The sequence below is a fragment of the Perissodus microlepis genome, chromosome 15 (genome assembly GCF_051167445.1).
Source record: "Perissodus microlepis isolate ML-2025 ecotype Zambia chromosome 15, ASM5116744v1, whole genome shotgun sequence".
NCBI classification, from domain to species: Eukaryota; Metazoa; Chordata; class Actinopteri; order Cichliformes; family Cichlidae; genus Perissodus; species Perissodus microlepis.
The window spans coordinates 11,813,428-11,826,933 of NC_140475.1; the positions used below are offsets into that span (position 1 = coordinate 11,813,428).

At 41.8% G+C, this 13,506-nt stretch overlaps 2 protein-coding genes and 1 non-coding gene across 3 annotated transcripts; 1 reads left to right on the top strand and 2 right to left on the bottom strand.

Annotated features, from left to right (window-relative positions):
- Positions 1 to 257: 257 nt before the first annotated feature.
- LOC146371789 (uncharacterized) lies at positions 258 to 2,693 on the bottom strand. Its single transcript, XM_084953997.1, has one exon. It carries the CDS (start codon positions 2,691 to 2,693, stop codon positions 561 to 563), a length of 2,133 nt encoding a protein of 710 aa, XP_084810123.1. The 3' UTR covers positions 258 to 560.
- A 2,462-nt stretch (positions 2,694 to 5,155) lies between these two features.
- LOC146371790 (spindle and centriole-associated protein 1-like) lies at positions 5,156 to 7,873 on the top strand. Its single transcript, XM_084953359.1, has 8 exons — positions 5,156 to 5,237; positions 5,341 to 5,615; positions 6,117 to 6,233; positions 6,308 to 6,434; positions 6,525 to 6,609; positions 6,678 to 7,143; positions 7,362 to 7,551; positions 7,629 to 7,873. Exons 1-8 carry the CDS (start codon positions 5,156 to 5,158, stop codon positions 7,709 to 7,711), a joined length of 1,425 nt encoding a protein of 474 aa, XP_084809485.1. The 3' UTR covers positions 7,712 to 7,873.
- A 4,892-nt stretch (positions 7,874 to 12,765) lies between these two features.
- Positions 12,766 to 13,064, bottom strand: LOC146371791 (signal recognition particle RNA). The gene has a single exon (XR_014802856.1).
- Between the last annotated feature and the right edge of the window lie 442 nt (positions 13,065 to 13,506).

A 13,506-nucleotide genomic window follows, 5' to 3' on the forward strand; every position in this document is an offset into this window, starting at 1 on the left:
AAAGCTTCAATGTCAAGAATAGATAGGAATATAGGGAATTATATATTTTTATTTAAAGACAGGACTCACATGTTTTCATTTCTAGTCTTTAAAACCTGTCTCTATCCATCTAGTATTAATTCTTTCTGGGAAACAAGTATGTATATTATGCACACACACAAACACACATGCAGCTATTACCTATTTCTTGTTTTTATACCTAAGATGAATTATTGTTGAATGAAGACATTTTTCAAACACATGTAAAATGTGGGCAATTGTGTTTATTGGGTAAAGGAAAAGGTAGAAGGGGGGGAAAGGGGTTTGATAGAAAGAATGAAAGAGAGAGATGAGAGAAAACCCCAACAATCCCCTCTGAGCAAGCACCAGGCGACAGTGGATAGGAAAAACTCCTTTTAAAGTGAAAGAAACCTAAAGGAGAAACCTATGGCAGAACCAGGCTCAGGAGGGGGCAGTCAACTGCCGGGACCGGTCGGGGGGTGAGGGTGAAAAAAGAAAAAGGAGGGAGGGGAAGGGGAAGGGGGGAAATGAAGATGGAATAGAGGTGGAGGAAGACGAGGTTACATCAGGTGAGAAGCAGCAGTGCCCCTCCTCCAGAACCAGTGGAAGCGTTTTTTCTTCTTTTTCAGATACTCTTCCACGAGCACTTTTTTCTCAAGGATGAGGGTTTTCAGCTCATCGATTGTTTCTGCGTTTTCTTTCTCAAGTTTGTTGCATCTTTTCACCATGTCTTCTAATTGTTCTTGTTTTTCTTTAAGCTTGTCTTTCAGTTCTTTAACTGTTGCCTCCTCTATTCGTTTTGCCTTGTGCACATCTGTGTGCATGTCTTCCAGCTGCTGGTTTCTCTTCTGGATTCCTTGAAGTCTACACTGCAGGTCTTTGTGTGTTTTCTGTTGTTCTTGCTTTTGCGCCTGGATTTCACTGTTTTTGTACTTCAAGGTCTTAGAAAGTTCCTCAAGTTCGGTATTTTTTCTCAGCATCTCATTGATGCTACTCTGCATCGCTGAGCATTGTTTTTCCAGGTTTTCCTTTTCTTCTTCCAGTACAGTTGTTTTGTACTTTGTTTCATTATACAATTCTTGGAGTACTTGATTTTTCCTCTGGAGATTAAGTTTTTCTTCTTCCTGTTGTATTTTCTGTTGGACTTTTTCTTGAAGCAGCTCTTTATTTCCGTGCGCTTTTTTATCAAGCCTGATTTGGAGCGATCTGTGTTTTTCCTCCATCTCGTCAAGCTTGGAGTCCATTTCTTTATGTTTCATTTCCATTTTCTTCTTGTCTTGAAGCAGCTGTTGACTTTTGTGCAGAGTTTTATCATGTTTCACCTGCAGTGCTTTGTGTTTTTCCTCCATGGCTTGGAGTTTGCTCTGCAGGTCTCTCTGCTCTACGGGCTCTTGTTTCTTGTCATGGTGGATCTCCTTATTTCTCTCCAGAGCTTCATCAAGCATTACTTGCAAGCCTTCATTTTGTTTCTCAATGTTCCTCAGCTTGCAATCCATTTCTTTCTTTCTTATTTTCTGTTGGTCCATCTCGTGAAGAAACTCTTTATTTCTCCCCAGAGCTTCATCAAGCATCACTTGCAAGCCTTCATTCTGTTTCGTGATGTGCCTCAGCTTGCAATCCATTTCTTCCTTTTGTATTTTCTGTTCGTCTTTCTCGTGAAGGAACTCTTTGCTTCTCTTCAGAGCTTCATCGAGCATTACTTGCAAGCCTTCATTTTGTTTCTCGATGTTCCTCAGCTTGCAATCCATTTCTTCCTGATGTATTTTCTGTTGGTCTTTCTCGTGAAGCATCTCTTTATTTTTGAGCAGTGTTTCCTCAAGAGTCATTTGCAGCATTTTCAGTTTTTCCTCCAAGACTTCAAGCTGGGAGTCTTTTTCTTTCTCGAGCATTTCTTGTTGCTCTCTCTCTTGAATGAACTCTTTATTTCTGTGCGCTGTTTTCTCAAGCTTGATTTGGAGCAATCTGTGTTTTTCCTCCATCTCGTCAAGCTTGGAGTCCATTTCCTTCTGTGTCATTTCCATTTGCTTCTTGTCTTGAAGCAACTGTTGACTTTTGTGCAGAGTTTTGTCATGTTTCACCTGCAGCGCTTTGTATTTTTCCTCCATGGCTTGGAGTTTGCTCTGCAGGTCTCTCTGCTGTGTGGATTGTTGCTTCTCTTCTTGATGGATTTCTTTCAGTTTTTCCAGAGCTCCATCAAGCTTTTCTTGGAGCTCCTGATTCTTCTTGAGCATTTTATCCCCTTTAATGCTCTCTTTTTTCTCCTTTTGGAGCAGATCTTTCATTTTTTCTAGAGCGTCATCAAGCTTTTCTTGGAGCTCGTGATTCTTCTTATCTTGGAGAGCACATTGTTTCTCCTCAATAATGCCTTCCCTTTCCTGAAGCTGGTAGGATAATTTTTCTAATTCAGCGCTCTTTCTCTCATTTTCTTCTGTCAGGATCTTAATCTTTTCTCTGTTCATGATATTTTCATTCTCCATTTCTTCCAATCGCTTTTCCTCTAATTCTACCTGTTCATCCCAAGGCAGAGAGCTGATATAAGGGTCTAGGGACTCATACCATGGAATAGAGCTGGGGTCAGCTTCTTGTCTTTCTTGCTCTTTCTGAGACATGTTGGAGTCTGTATATCGTGAGTACGAAAAGGATCCAAATGTTTGAAAATGCTTTACTGGTGAACGTTTGAATGCTGCTAACATAAGTGCTGCAAATAACGGACTAAAAGTTGTACCTCCTCACCCCTACTTAAGAACTCATGAGGATCAAAGCTTCAAAGGATCAAAGCTTTAGAAGCCTGTGACATCAGAATTCCATAAGCCAATGAGGTTGTCACATGACATTTTTGAATGAGGTCATGTTTTTGTATGAATTTTTTAAATAACATCAACATTCCGTAAGCCAATGAGGTTCTTACATGACTTTTGAATGAGGATAATTCTTTTGTGTTTAAAAAAAAGTGTAAAAAGTGTTATTGCAATAACATAAAAAGTGAGTAAAGAAAGTAAATAAAAGTACAGTTTTATTTATATAGCACCTTTCAAGACAAATTCATTGTGTCTGAGTTGTATTGGTAACTCGTTGAAGTGTTACTGGGTATCATAACTAGACAGTTTGCGCATACAGTGAGTGAAAGCATTGGGTGGACTGAATCAGGTTAAATTAAATCGATAGAACTGAGTGGATTGTATTGATCAGAGAGTTAGAACAACAACTAAAGGAAACTTTGATTAATCTGAAAGGAACTAATATAGGTTAACAGGTAGCTGATACAAATCAGGATTTGGTTTGTTTGTTTTTCTGTTTGACTCTTTGTTTTATTCAATATTGCAGTTTATATGATAGTATTATGGGTTTGTTAAACTGTTCCATGTGAAAATGTTGGGAAATGAAATATCACAGGTGGAAATCAATGAAAGTGGAAATTCAGAAGAAATTCTGTCCTTTTCCTCATTAATGCACATCATAGATAACTATGTAATGTGTCTGTTGCACACTTTGTATGTCAGGAATAACCATAAATGTGTTGTCTTACAAACGGCTGTATTAGGTCTTTACATCCACAATAAGCGAGGATAACAGAACTCCTGGAAAGCAAAAAAAAATGTGGTTCTTGTTTTTAAGACAGTCACCTTTAGTTTCACGCTGAGTGATGCTGGATTGTTGCAGACAAACCTGATTATGTTTCCCACTGGGTTTTATACTTCAGAGGCAACACAGAGTAAAGAGAAGCATTGTTATTTCAGTGTAACTTTAGTCTCAGTTTAGTTTTATCCGCTTGTAAATTTGATAAGAGCCAAATTGAGGAAACAAACTCAGTGTGTGGCCAGAAAATGCCATGGTGGCTTACAAACACATGTCAGAACAAAATACGAAGGATAAGACATCACACGTATAACGGAAAGAGACGCAGAAGAATTCATCTCTGAAATTTCTCCCTTTATTGAACTGGCATTTGCCACCGGAATTGGTGGGATGGACACAAAGAAAATCAGGAGAGAACAACGGTCTGCCAAGCCATTCCCTGCTTCAGAGTTTTGTAATTTTGCACCTGCTGTCGCTTTAATATTAAAGTAACGAGGTTGAAATAGACTCACAGTGGTTTCTGCTTCTTAATTAGACAGATTTATATCCCTTCATGTGCTTCCGTCTTCTGTGCTTCACTGTCTGTGATCATGCTCGAGCTCATCTTCAGTCAGTTATCTTCTGTTTGTTTCCTGCAGGGGGAGGCAATTTCCAGACAATTTCTTACTGAGTTTCATTTAATACAACACTATGTGTCGGTTACTAATCGTGGCCCTCTTTATTTATTTAGGTAAAGCGGGCCATGCTTTACAGCATCGTTACCCTGCCTCTAACTTAGGAGTGTGCAGTCAAAATGTGGAAAGTGTTCAGTGTTATAAATATCTCCCTTTTGATTCAAAGCTGAATTTCAAAGCAAACACTGAAGCTGTGTGCAGAAAGGGGCACCAGCGGCTCCTGTGTTTAAGAAGGCTTTTTTGTTTCCACGTTGATAAAACCATGATGGTTTTATTTTACCGTGCTTTTAATGAATCTGTTTTGTCCTTTTCCTTGGTGTTGTGGTTTGGATAGCTTTCTGAAAAGAGCAGAAACTCTCTCAGATTGTTAAGTGGTCTAAAAGGCTGATTGGAGAACCACAGCTGAAATTTTCTGTACACCAGACAGTTACAGTGGTCAGCTGGTTTAATTTTTCTTGATGATCCTTCACACAGTGAGAATCGTTTTCTTCCTCCCGGACAAAGGTTTCTGGTCCCAAACTGTAAAAACGACAAGATTTAAAAAGTCACATTTGTGGATTATATGATGGCCAAAATTAGTGTTAAGTTTTGTTGTCAGTATTTTTTGCTGTACTTTTTTGTTTTCTGTTGTTTCTTCGATTCATGAGAACAAATCTAACTACAGTTACATATTAAATACCTGAACCTTAAAATGTTCAAATCAAGGATTCCCAGCACTGTAGTTCCGAACCCGGCGTCCACATAGAAGTAATTGGCAAATTGAAAAAGAAGGTTGGTTGCAAAGTGGTTTGCAGAAGAAACGGCTTAAAAAACACAGCAGATATGAACTTTCTTTGAAATCGTTTATTATATATCTGGCATTAGAGGTGAACATAAACACTTATCTAATGTCATTTCAGCTCTCAATGCCACCGTGGCTGTTCAGAGAGGAAACATCAGTCCTGGTTTCTCAGGTTCTTAATCCTGATCCGCCTCAGAGCAAGTCAGGTAATATCTGCAAGGGATGGATTTTCTCCAAAATGAAATACTCTGTTTGAAGATGAGATCATGTCAGAAAATCAGTGTTGTTCTTCTTTTATATGCTGAACAGACTGGATCGGTAATCACACCAGCAGAGCCAGGAAGTGTGTTTCCCAGGGTTCAGAGCTGGACGGCTCCCCTGTTGCCTCTCTCAGCGGGGATCAGTCCAGTCTGGGCCTGCTGCAGGCCATGTTGGGTCAGGTGGAGCTGGATTTGGTTGCACTGAGCCCTGTTACAGCACCAACATCTGCACAGAGTCCCAAAAAGCACAGGACACAAAGTCTCACTGGATTTTCTTTGGCCTTGGTCTCTACACTGGGATGTTTGGTGCACATCCTTAAAAAGGTACTGCCGGATATCAAAAATGGTTTTGTCACACAAGCTTTTGGAAATTATTATTCAAACTAAAGATAATCCATGCAAGCTATACTCACATAAACAATAAATAAGACTGTGTTACCATTGTCACTGCATCTTTTAGCTTATAGGATATAGGATACACTCATTTCTTATTAAATGTTGGTTTTATTTAAAAAGTCATGTCATTGATGGGGATGCAAGGAGACACGAATTCCAAGTTTGAAATCTTTAGATAGCAGCAAAAGCACATTTTAGAAATGCTTGATCTGTAAAATGTTTGTTACTATTACTGATTTAGCATCACTAATGCTGAAAGTCTCATGTAAATATGCTGAAGCACAGTTCTTATCTTTTTCAGGGGTCTTCGCATTTGTAAATAAATAGAATCAGTTTTTAAATTTTAGCGCAGGTTTGCTTTGATGCAAATATTTGCAGTCTGCTATATGTGTTTAAATCACTGTCTGCCTGTAATGTGTTAGAGGGAAGATGAAGGAGGCACAGGAGAGGAGAAAACTGGAGGAGGAGCTGAAAGAGCAGCAGAGGCTCATTGATGCTCTCACTGCTGAAACCATGACTCTGAGAGAGGAGGCTACAGCCCTGCAGGTGGGACTGGGCTTAGGTTATTGTTAGTCCAGCTATGCTGATAAATCATGAGTTGGTGACGATGTGCCTCTCAGGCAGGGTTACAGCAGCGGACGGCAGAGCTGGAGCGGAAGTTGGACACAGTGTTGTTGGCGATGGGAGGGCTTGGACTGCTGAGTGAACACAGTGGCCAAACCCCACACTCTGAGGTTAAAGTTGTAGGTTTGTGCAGTCTGTCTGTGTATATTCTGTCCAGAGGAATTTGGTAAATGGTGAAAATGGTTTATATTTTGGTGAACTGTTGGTATACAGGCTGTCAGTCTGCGACGGGTGCTGAGCGAGTACCTGTTTCCTCTGCTGTCCTCCTCTCACCACCTCAACAGCGGGACCACTCCTGGTAACTTTCTCACTTCCAAAATTATTATCTGATTTCACATATTCACCCCAGAAATGATTCACCTTGAGGCAGCTAATTTTTGTTTCTCGTTCTTCCACAGCAACTTATCCTGTGCCACCGCACCAGCAGCTTCCTGCTGTTGATCTCCTGCGCTCCTATGGGGACCTCTGCGCTCACAGCTCAGACTCTAGTCTCAGCAGTGTGCCCCTAGTTCAGCTTCCCTCTGCTTCCTCGCTATCGCTGACCTCTAAACCTCTTCGCTCACAGAGGTCTCCGGGCACAGTGCTAGCTGAGATTGCTCAGCTGAGCAGAGAGACCGATCTTATCAGGGCTCAACTCAGCCAGGCAAAGGGCCTCGGGTCAGGGGTCAGAGAATCGCTCGACAGTGGCAATGAGAGAAGAGGGTTGAGCTGCAGCAGCACCGGGAGAGTAACACCTCAGAGCGCTGCAGAGAGCAGGATGTCTGGGTCCAGCTGTAAAGAGAGGCGGAGCCAGCATGTGTGGACTCCTGAAGAACAACAGCTGACTCAACAGGTGAGATTTAAGGGGTTGTTTGAAGCTCTCTGAGAGCAGCTCACCTTTTAGAAGTGGAGTAGTGGCTGCTCTTATCCTCCCTTCAAAGCGTGATGCGACAGGTGTGTCGAGGAATGAACTGCGCTGAGCCTTTAGGTGGCCTCCTCATTCAGATATAGTAATGATTCACATGCAGTGTGTGTCTTGTTTTTTGTTGGGTTTTTTTTTTTTTTGCTTAGGCAACATCACTCAACACTTTCAGTGCAAACAGAGTGGAGCAACGCCTCCTGGAGCTGAACAGGCAGAGCGCTGCAGCCCGAGGTCGACTGCTGGAAATAATCGAGCAACAGAAGCGAAGTGTTTCAGCCAGAGTCTCTCCCACTGTCTCCCCGATCCCAGCTTCTGCCTTCAGCCCGAATCCAGAATCCAGTGGGTAAAAGCAACATGTCGCTGTCTGTCTGGAGCACACAGGACAGTTTAAAATCATTACACCTCATCTTTTGCAGCGGAACGCCTGGAGGCATCAGAGCTGCTGCCTGAGCGGGAGCTCCGGTCACACAGTGGTGGCGGTGAGGGTGAGAGGAGGTGAGTATCAGATCGGCTCAGAGAGGGATGTTATGACAAAGAACAGTAAGGTTCTTTTTCCCATTTCTTTTCCAGCACCTTAAACAGACACAAGGTGATGATGTCAGGAAGAAGAACTGACTGAAGATCACATGATGTAGGTGATTAATTATCTTTGCTGCAGGTTTGCTGGCTCTGATGCATCTTCTTACAGTTTTGGAAGAGAAACTAGGGATGGCAAAACACAGGTACACACACACACACGCACGCGCGCGCGCACGCATGCACGCACGCACGCACGCACACACACAACAGAAATGTTACCAAATAATAATTAACTCACCTCCGTTTTTTGTAGTTCCACTTGCCTTCTTATGAATCCTACAAGACACTGTTCTTTATATAGAGATCAGTATCATTAAATACTGATCAGATATCAGTATTTGATGAAAGGTCTGCCCCTCACAAACTCCTCCCAGCTGACCCAGTTATAATGAGTTTGGTGGTAAAGATGTGTCGATAAAAATTATGAACCAAAATTTTTATCCATATTCTGTTTACGTTTAAAAAATATTGCTTATAGTACCATTTAATCTATTTAATAGCAGTATTTCAAAGCCCGAACTTATTTCAACATGAAATGCTATCACATATAGATTGTCTGCAGTCAAAAGTCCAGTGTAACCTAAATTTGTTCCAGTATTATTCTTAAAGTGGTTTTAGCTGCAACACAAACAGTAAAGGCTTTAGAGTGAAAGTTGCTTATTTTTCTGGAATTGAAAACTCAGTTTCTATCTTTAGGGTTAAGACTGGAGTAAAGCCGTATCCACGCTGTGCTGTTTAATCAATGCTTCTCTTGGGCACTTCAATCAGGCCGGTGTGAGAACACTCCTTCCACATCACTACAAACACACGGACTTTGCAACAAAAAAGTTTTGTTGCTCTGCTCCTCCCAAACGCCTCCCATCTGCTCCCAATAACTGAGATGTCATATAAGATGTATAAGGAGTGTACATGAGTTTCAAATGAGTAATAAAAAAAACAAAAGTCAAAGTAGAATGGCTACACCACATGATTTCCCAGAAACCATGTGACTTAAGTTTCACCTTACTGATAAGCGCATTTATACACAGCCTACGATGGATTGAACAGCTGTTTCCAACAAATCTGTAAAGCTGTGGACAAAAGTTGTCAGTGACACAAAGTTTGTTTTGCAGTTGTTTTTCTTTTGTTTTTTGTTTTTTTGTTTTTTACACCTTTCTACTCTTTGAAATCGAATTAGTTCCCAGAACTTTAAATAAATTACTCAAACTTGTTGCCCAAAAAGACTAAGTAAAGGTCATTTAAGATAACTAAGTTAGGGCAACTTATGATGTTGCGAAGAACAAACATGGGAAATTCAAAAGTTTCAAAACCCTTTTTTTTTTTTTTTTAGCAAATAAATGTTAAAAATTGTTTTAACAGTGGTGCCACCACCAGTACTTTGGTCACAACTGTACTCACTGTAATCAAGTGTTAAAAAGGTGCAGTACAGGCTCTGCTATTACCTGAGTAATTAATAAATCTCACTTTGGAAGACCAAAATCTTTCATAGAAAGATCAGCCATTGTTTCATGTTGAAGATGTTTGGAATAAACATTCTAGGTTCGAGACCATATCGCCATTATCATATGAATTTACATGTTATTATAATAAGTTAGATAACATTTCAGACATAGATATCAGGTATGCGTACATGAATGTCCATGTTAATTAAATGTACAGAACTGTGTGGAGAAACGAGAGAGAATCCATCCTAACTAAAGTGAGTGAGGGATGTTTCTGTGTTTGCAGGATGGTAAATAAGGTGTGACACTTTGGAACATTTTTATTCAGAAATAAGATACCAGCACCCCACATAGCAAAACTGGTATTGCCCGGATCTGGCCCACACAATGTGCCTACACATGGCCCACATACCGCAAAGAATGATGGCCCTTTGGTGGCCCTCACACGGGCCAGCTGCAGACACACTGGTGGTCCTGTGCTGGCCCAGCTTCAGCTCTGGCTCCAGATGTCAGCCTAATGTGTACCTTAATCAAGCCACGTAATAACAACATGTGCCGGAACATAATAGTGCAAAAGGAACATGACGAAATGACAAGACGTGCTTCCTAAGTACTATCATACTCTTGACATGCAAACTGGAGGAGCCAGGGATCGAACCACTAGCCTTCCAATCAGTAGGTGACCTGCTGTACCTCCTGATCTACAGCCAGCCTGTGGTAGACGTGCATAAACCCTCACTAGGTTTTGGATAAAGTGTACACTCACAAACCTGTCAAATCTGCATTTAAAACGTTGGCTACCATAGCAGTATAGTATTGCAAGCGCGGATACCGTAAGAGTTTAACTTCAAAAGTTGATATTACGTTAGGTGTCTTGGCAAAGATTCACGGAGGAGGGAAGTATGCGTCTAGCTAACGCGCCGCCATTTTGGTCTCCCCTCCATTTGGGTCTTCTAACTAAAATAGGAAAATAGGAACATAAATAGTGCCTCATTGCCAGACCTGGCCCACATCTGGTTGACATACACCCGGCCATGACACCAGTCAGTCAGAAGTGACAGCTTGATGGCAGATCTGGGCCAGGCCTGATTTCTATGAGCCTGGGCGACATAAACAAAACTACAATCGAGCCAGATATGGCATGCCATCACATAGATAGTGCCATCTATGCCAGGCCTGGCCCATATCTGGATGACATACCACTTATCATGCCAGAAGTCAGCCAGCAGTGCCGGCTTGACACCAGATCCGTGCCAGACCTGCATGCAATGTGGGACCCTGCATCACAGCTCCCAACATTAATGTGACAGCATATTTAACCTCCCAAGACCTGAACTCTTTCATGGCATGCATTTTTAACTTTTCTTTGCTATTTGGGCTGATTGGGACCTGATGAGTGTAAAAACAAAGAATTACCTGATTTTTTTTTTTATCTGATCTTTGTTTCTGAGAAAAATGAGATCCACATAAGAGGAAATTTGTTTTCAATTTTGATAGACCAGTGGCGTTACAGTAACTACGTTATTATTGTGGTAACGAGCACGGTAACTAGTTATTATCGCCAAAATCAGGAACGCGTTAGTCGTTACTGGGATTTAGATAGGGTCGTTACTCGTTACTTCGTGTGGTGGCTATCGCGGAGCTTCCACAGATTCAGTAACATTAGCAAGTGGTGGAGGCCAGCAGGTGGATGAGAGAAAGGGGACAGAAGGAAGAGAGACCCGAGGCAGCCGCCGGTGTGAACTGAACTTCAGGTAAGAAGTTATGACCTGCAGTCTATAAAGGTCAGATATAAACCAAGTTTAGGTGGAGTTTATTTTCGTTATTCTGACTTTTTCTGTACTGTGTGCTAGCTAGCATGACAGAGTTTCTGTACAGCTGGGTGGGTGCTATGATGTTAATGATGTTGAACTTTATTTTGGTCATAAGGTTAATTATTAGAGTTGCCAACCGTCCTGTAAAAAACAGAAACATCTGGTATTCAGAGCGTTTTGTATTGAGGTGAAAAGGAACAGTTTGTCCTGTACTTCAGCTACAATGAAAAAGACACAAAGCTGGAGTTATTCTGTGTTTACGCTGCACAGCTGCCTCTTTTTCTCTCATTCTCTCCCCTCCCTCTCCTGTTTCTACTTCAATCATGAAAACTGATCAATGATCAGCTGATCGGCTTTTCTCTCTTGTTTGTTTATTGCCCACTTTTCCCCAGAAAGAGGAAACCAGCCGATATCGCATTAAACAACAGCCGCACGTTTAAGCTTGATCAGCTGTTGTTAGAATTTATTTAATATTAATTTCTAGTATCAGCTGATGTTTGCTGGAGCCACAGCTGTAAAAGCTGCTGGTCATGATATCGGTTTGGATATCTGGCGAGAGGGAAACATGAAGATGTAACCAGGAGATGTCCTTACTGAATCATCAGAGCTGAACAGGTGATGGAGAAACAGGTTTACCTTTTAGGTGACATGAATGAGTTGAAGGGAAGTTATGAACTGTTTCTGAGAGACAAATAACACCAGGATCCTTTTTTACGTAGCTGACAGCTGGTAACTGTGCAGGGGCGGATCTAGCGAAGTTTTGCCAGGGGGGCCAGGTAGGGCATTAACAGGGAAAGGGGGGCACAAGGAAATACTTTTCTTTCTTATTCTCATTTAAAATGTCTAGCTTTTAAAAAACAATTATCTGAATCTTACAACAAACGATTGATAGATTGATACATATATACCATCAAAACAGTGTACATCACTGTCACAACAGTGTTTGTTTTCATTCAAAGGCTTTATGGTTTTTCCTATAATGGCGGGCCGGTCTCTAGTCAAAATGCCGATTTTTTGTCCCAGTCCAGCCCTGTATGCGGCTCATCTGCAGTCTGGTGTTGCCTACATCTTCCTATTCAGAAGGCAGAATTTCCGAGTTCTGAGTACAATCGAAAGCACCACGACTGCAGTTTTTGTGTTGGATGTAAAAAGCACACATGACACTGTGACGTAGGCTAGAATCATGGCAGCGGTCAATGACGGTCCAGGTGTGGGATTTCTCTCGTGGAAATATGCATTTTTTTTTCTATTGGTAGATGGCACAGTGCACTTGTGGCAAGTAAGCAAGCTAGAAGACTGGCAAAGTTATGGAAGCAACACATTAACAAGAGAATTCTGAGTAAAACCAAAGTTACTTTCCCTAGTAACTAGTTACTTTGAAAGTAACGAGTAACTTGAAGTAACTGAGTTACTTTTGATAGAAGTAACTAGTAATGTAACTAAGTTACTAATTTAAAGTAACTTACCCAACACTGGTTATAAGATGCAAATATGAAACCAAAAATTCACCTGAATAAATGTCCTACTTTGAGTTTGTCTCCACCTGCTGGGCGGTGGCGTGTTTAGGGTGGAGTATGTAGTTGCAGCTGTCCTGCAGGTGGAGGTGGTGCAGGACAAGCAGAGCAGCAGATTTGTGAGTGTTTTGGACTTGAATTAAAAAGACCAAGACGTGCTGATGAGGCTGCTGTGTGAGGTAGAGACAGGTATAAGGATGTGTATAAAGATTGGGTCTCGCTGTATTGCTCAGGCTGCTCTACAGCATCTATTCACAGGTGCAATCCCACTACTGAGCAGCATGGGGGCTTTGACCTGCTCCGTCTCCGACCTGGGCCGGTGCACCCCTCCTTAGGTGACCTGGTGGTCCTAGGCTCCCCCAGGATCACCATGTCGATGCCGAACTTAGTGCGGACACCCGATCGACATAGCCTGCTGCAGCTCAGAGCTCCTGAGCTCAAACGATCCTCCAACCTCAACCTCCCGGTAGCTTGGATTACAGGTACGCGCCACCGGACCCGGCGAGAAGCAGCTACGTTAACAGGGCTTTTAACTATGTCTGAGGTGACATCATGACACTAACCTGCTGCCCATCATTAGCAAAGTTGCAATGATGGGCAGCAAAGATGAGGAATGAATGGTGCACAATTGTTATATGCAAGTTTTTAGAAAGCTCATGGTTAGGGATGGGTATCGAAAACCGGTTCTTGTTGAGAACCGGTTCCCACTGTTTCAATTCCTTGGAATTGTTTGACATTTTTACAAACGATTCCCTTATCGATTCCAGTCGCCCCGAATGACGTCACCACGTTGCGGAGTGTCATTTACCTGGCAGGAAACATGGCGCGTAAGCGGCTCAAACGCTCAAAAGTTTGGTTATACTTTACGAGAACGGATGACAACTGGGCAGCTTGCAATACTTGCAAAGTAGATATTTCATTTAAGGGAGGAAACACTACGAATAT

What these genes read in the sequence shown, in the direction of transcription:
- LOC146371789 (XM_084953997.1), bottom strand. Translation starts at nt 2,693, where the DNA reads ATGTTAGCAGCATTCAAACGTTCACCAGTAAAGCATTTTCAAACATTT.
- LOC146371790 (XM_084953359.1), top strand. Translation starts at nt 5,156, where the DNA reads ATGCCACCGTGGCTGTTCAGAGAGGAAACATCAGTCCTGGTTTCTCAG. An exon ending in AGGAGGCTACAGCCCTGCAG is followed by an intron (nt 6,234 to 6,307) that starts GTGGGACTGGGC and finishes TGTGCCTCTCAG; the next exon opens with GCAGGGTTACAGCAGCGGAC. An exon ending in CAACAGCGGGACCACTCCTG is followed by an intron (nt 6,610 to 6,677) that starts GTAACTTTCTCA and finishes ATTCACCTTGAG; the next exon opens with GCAGCTAATTTTTGTTTCTC.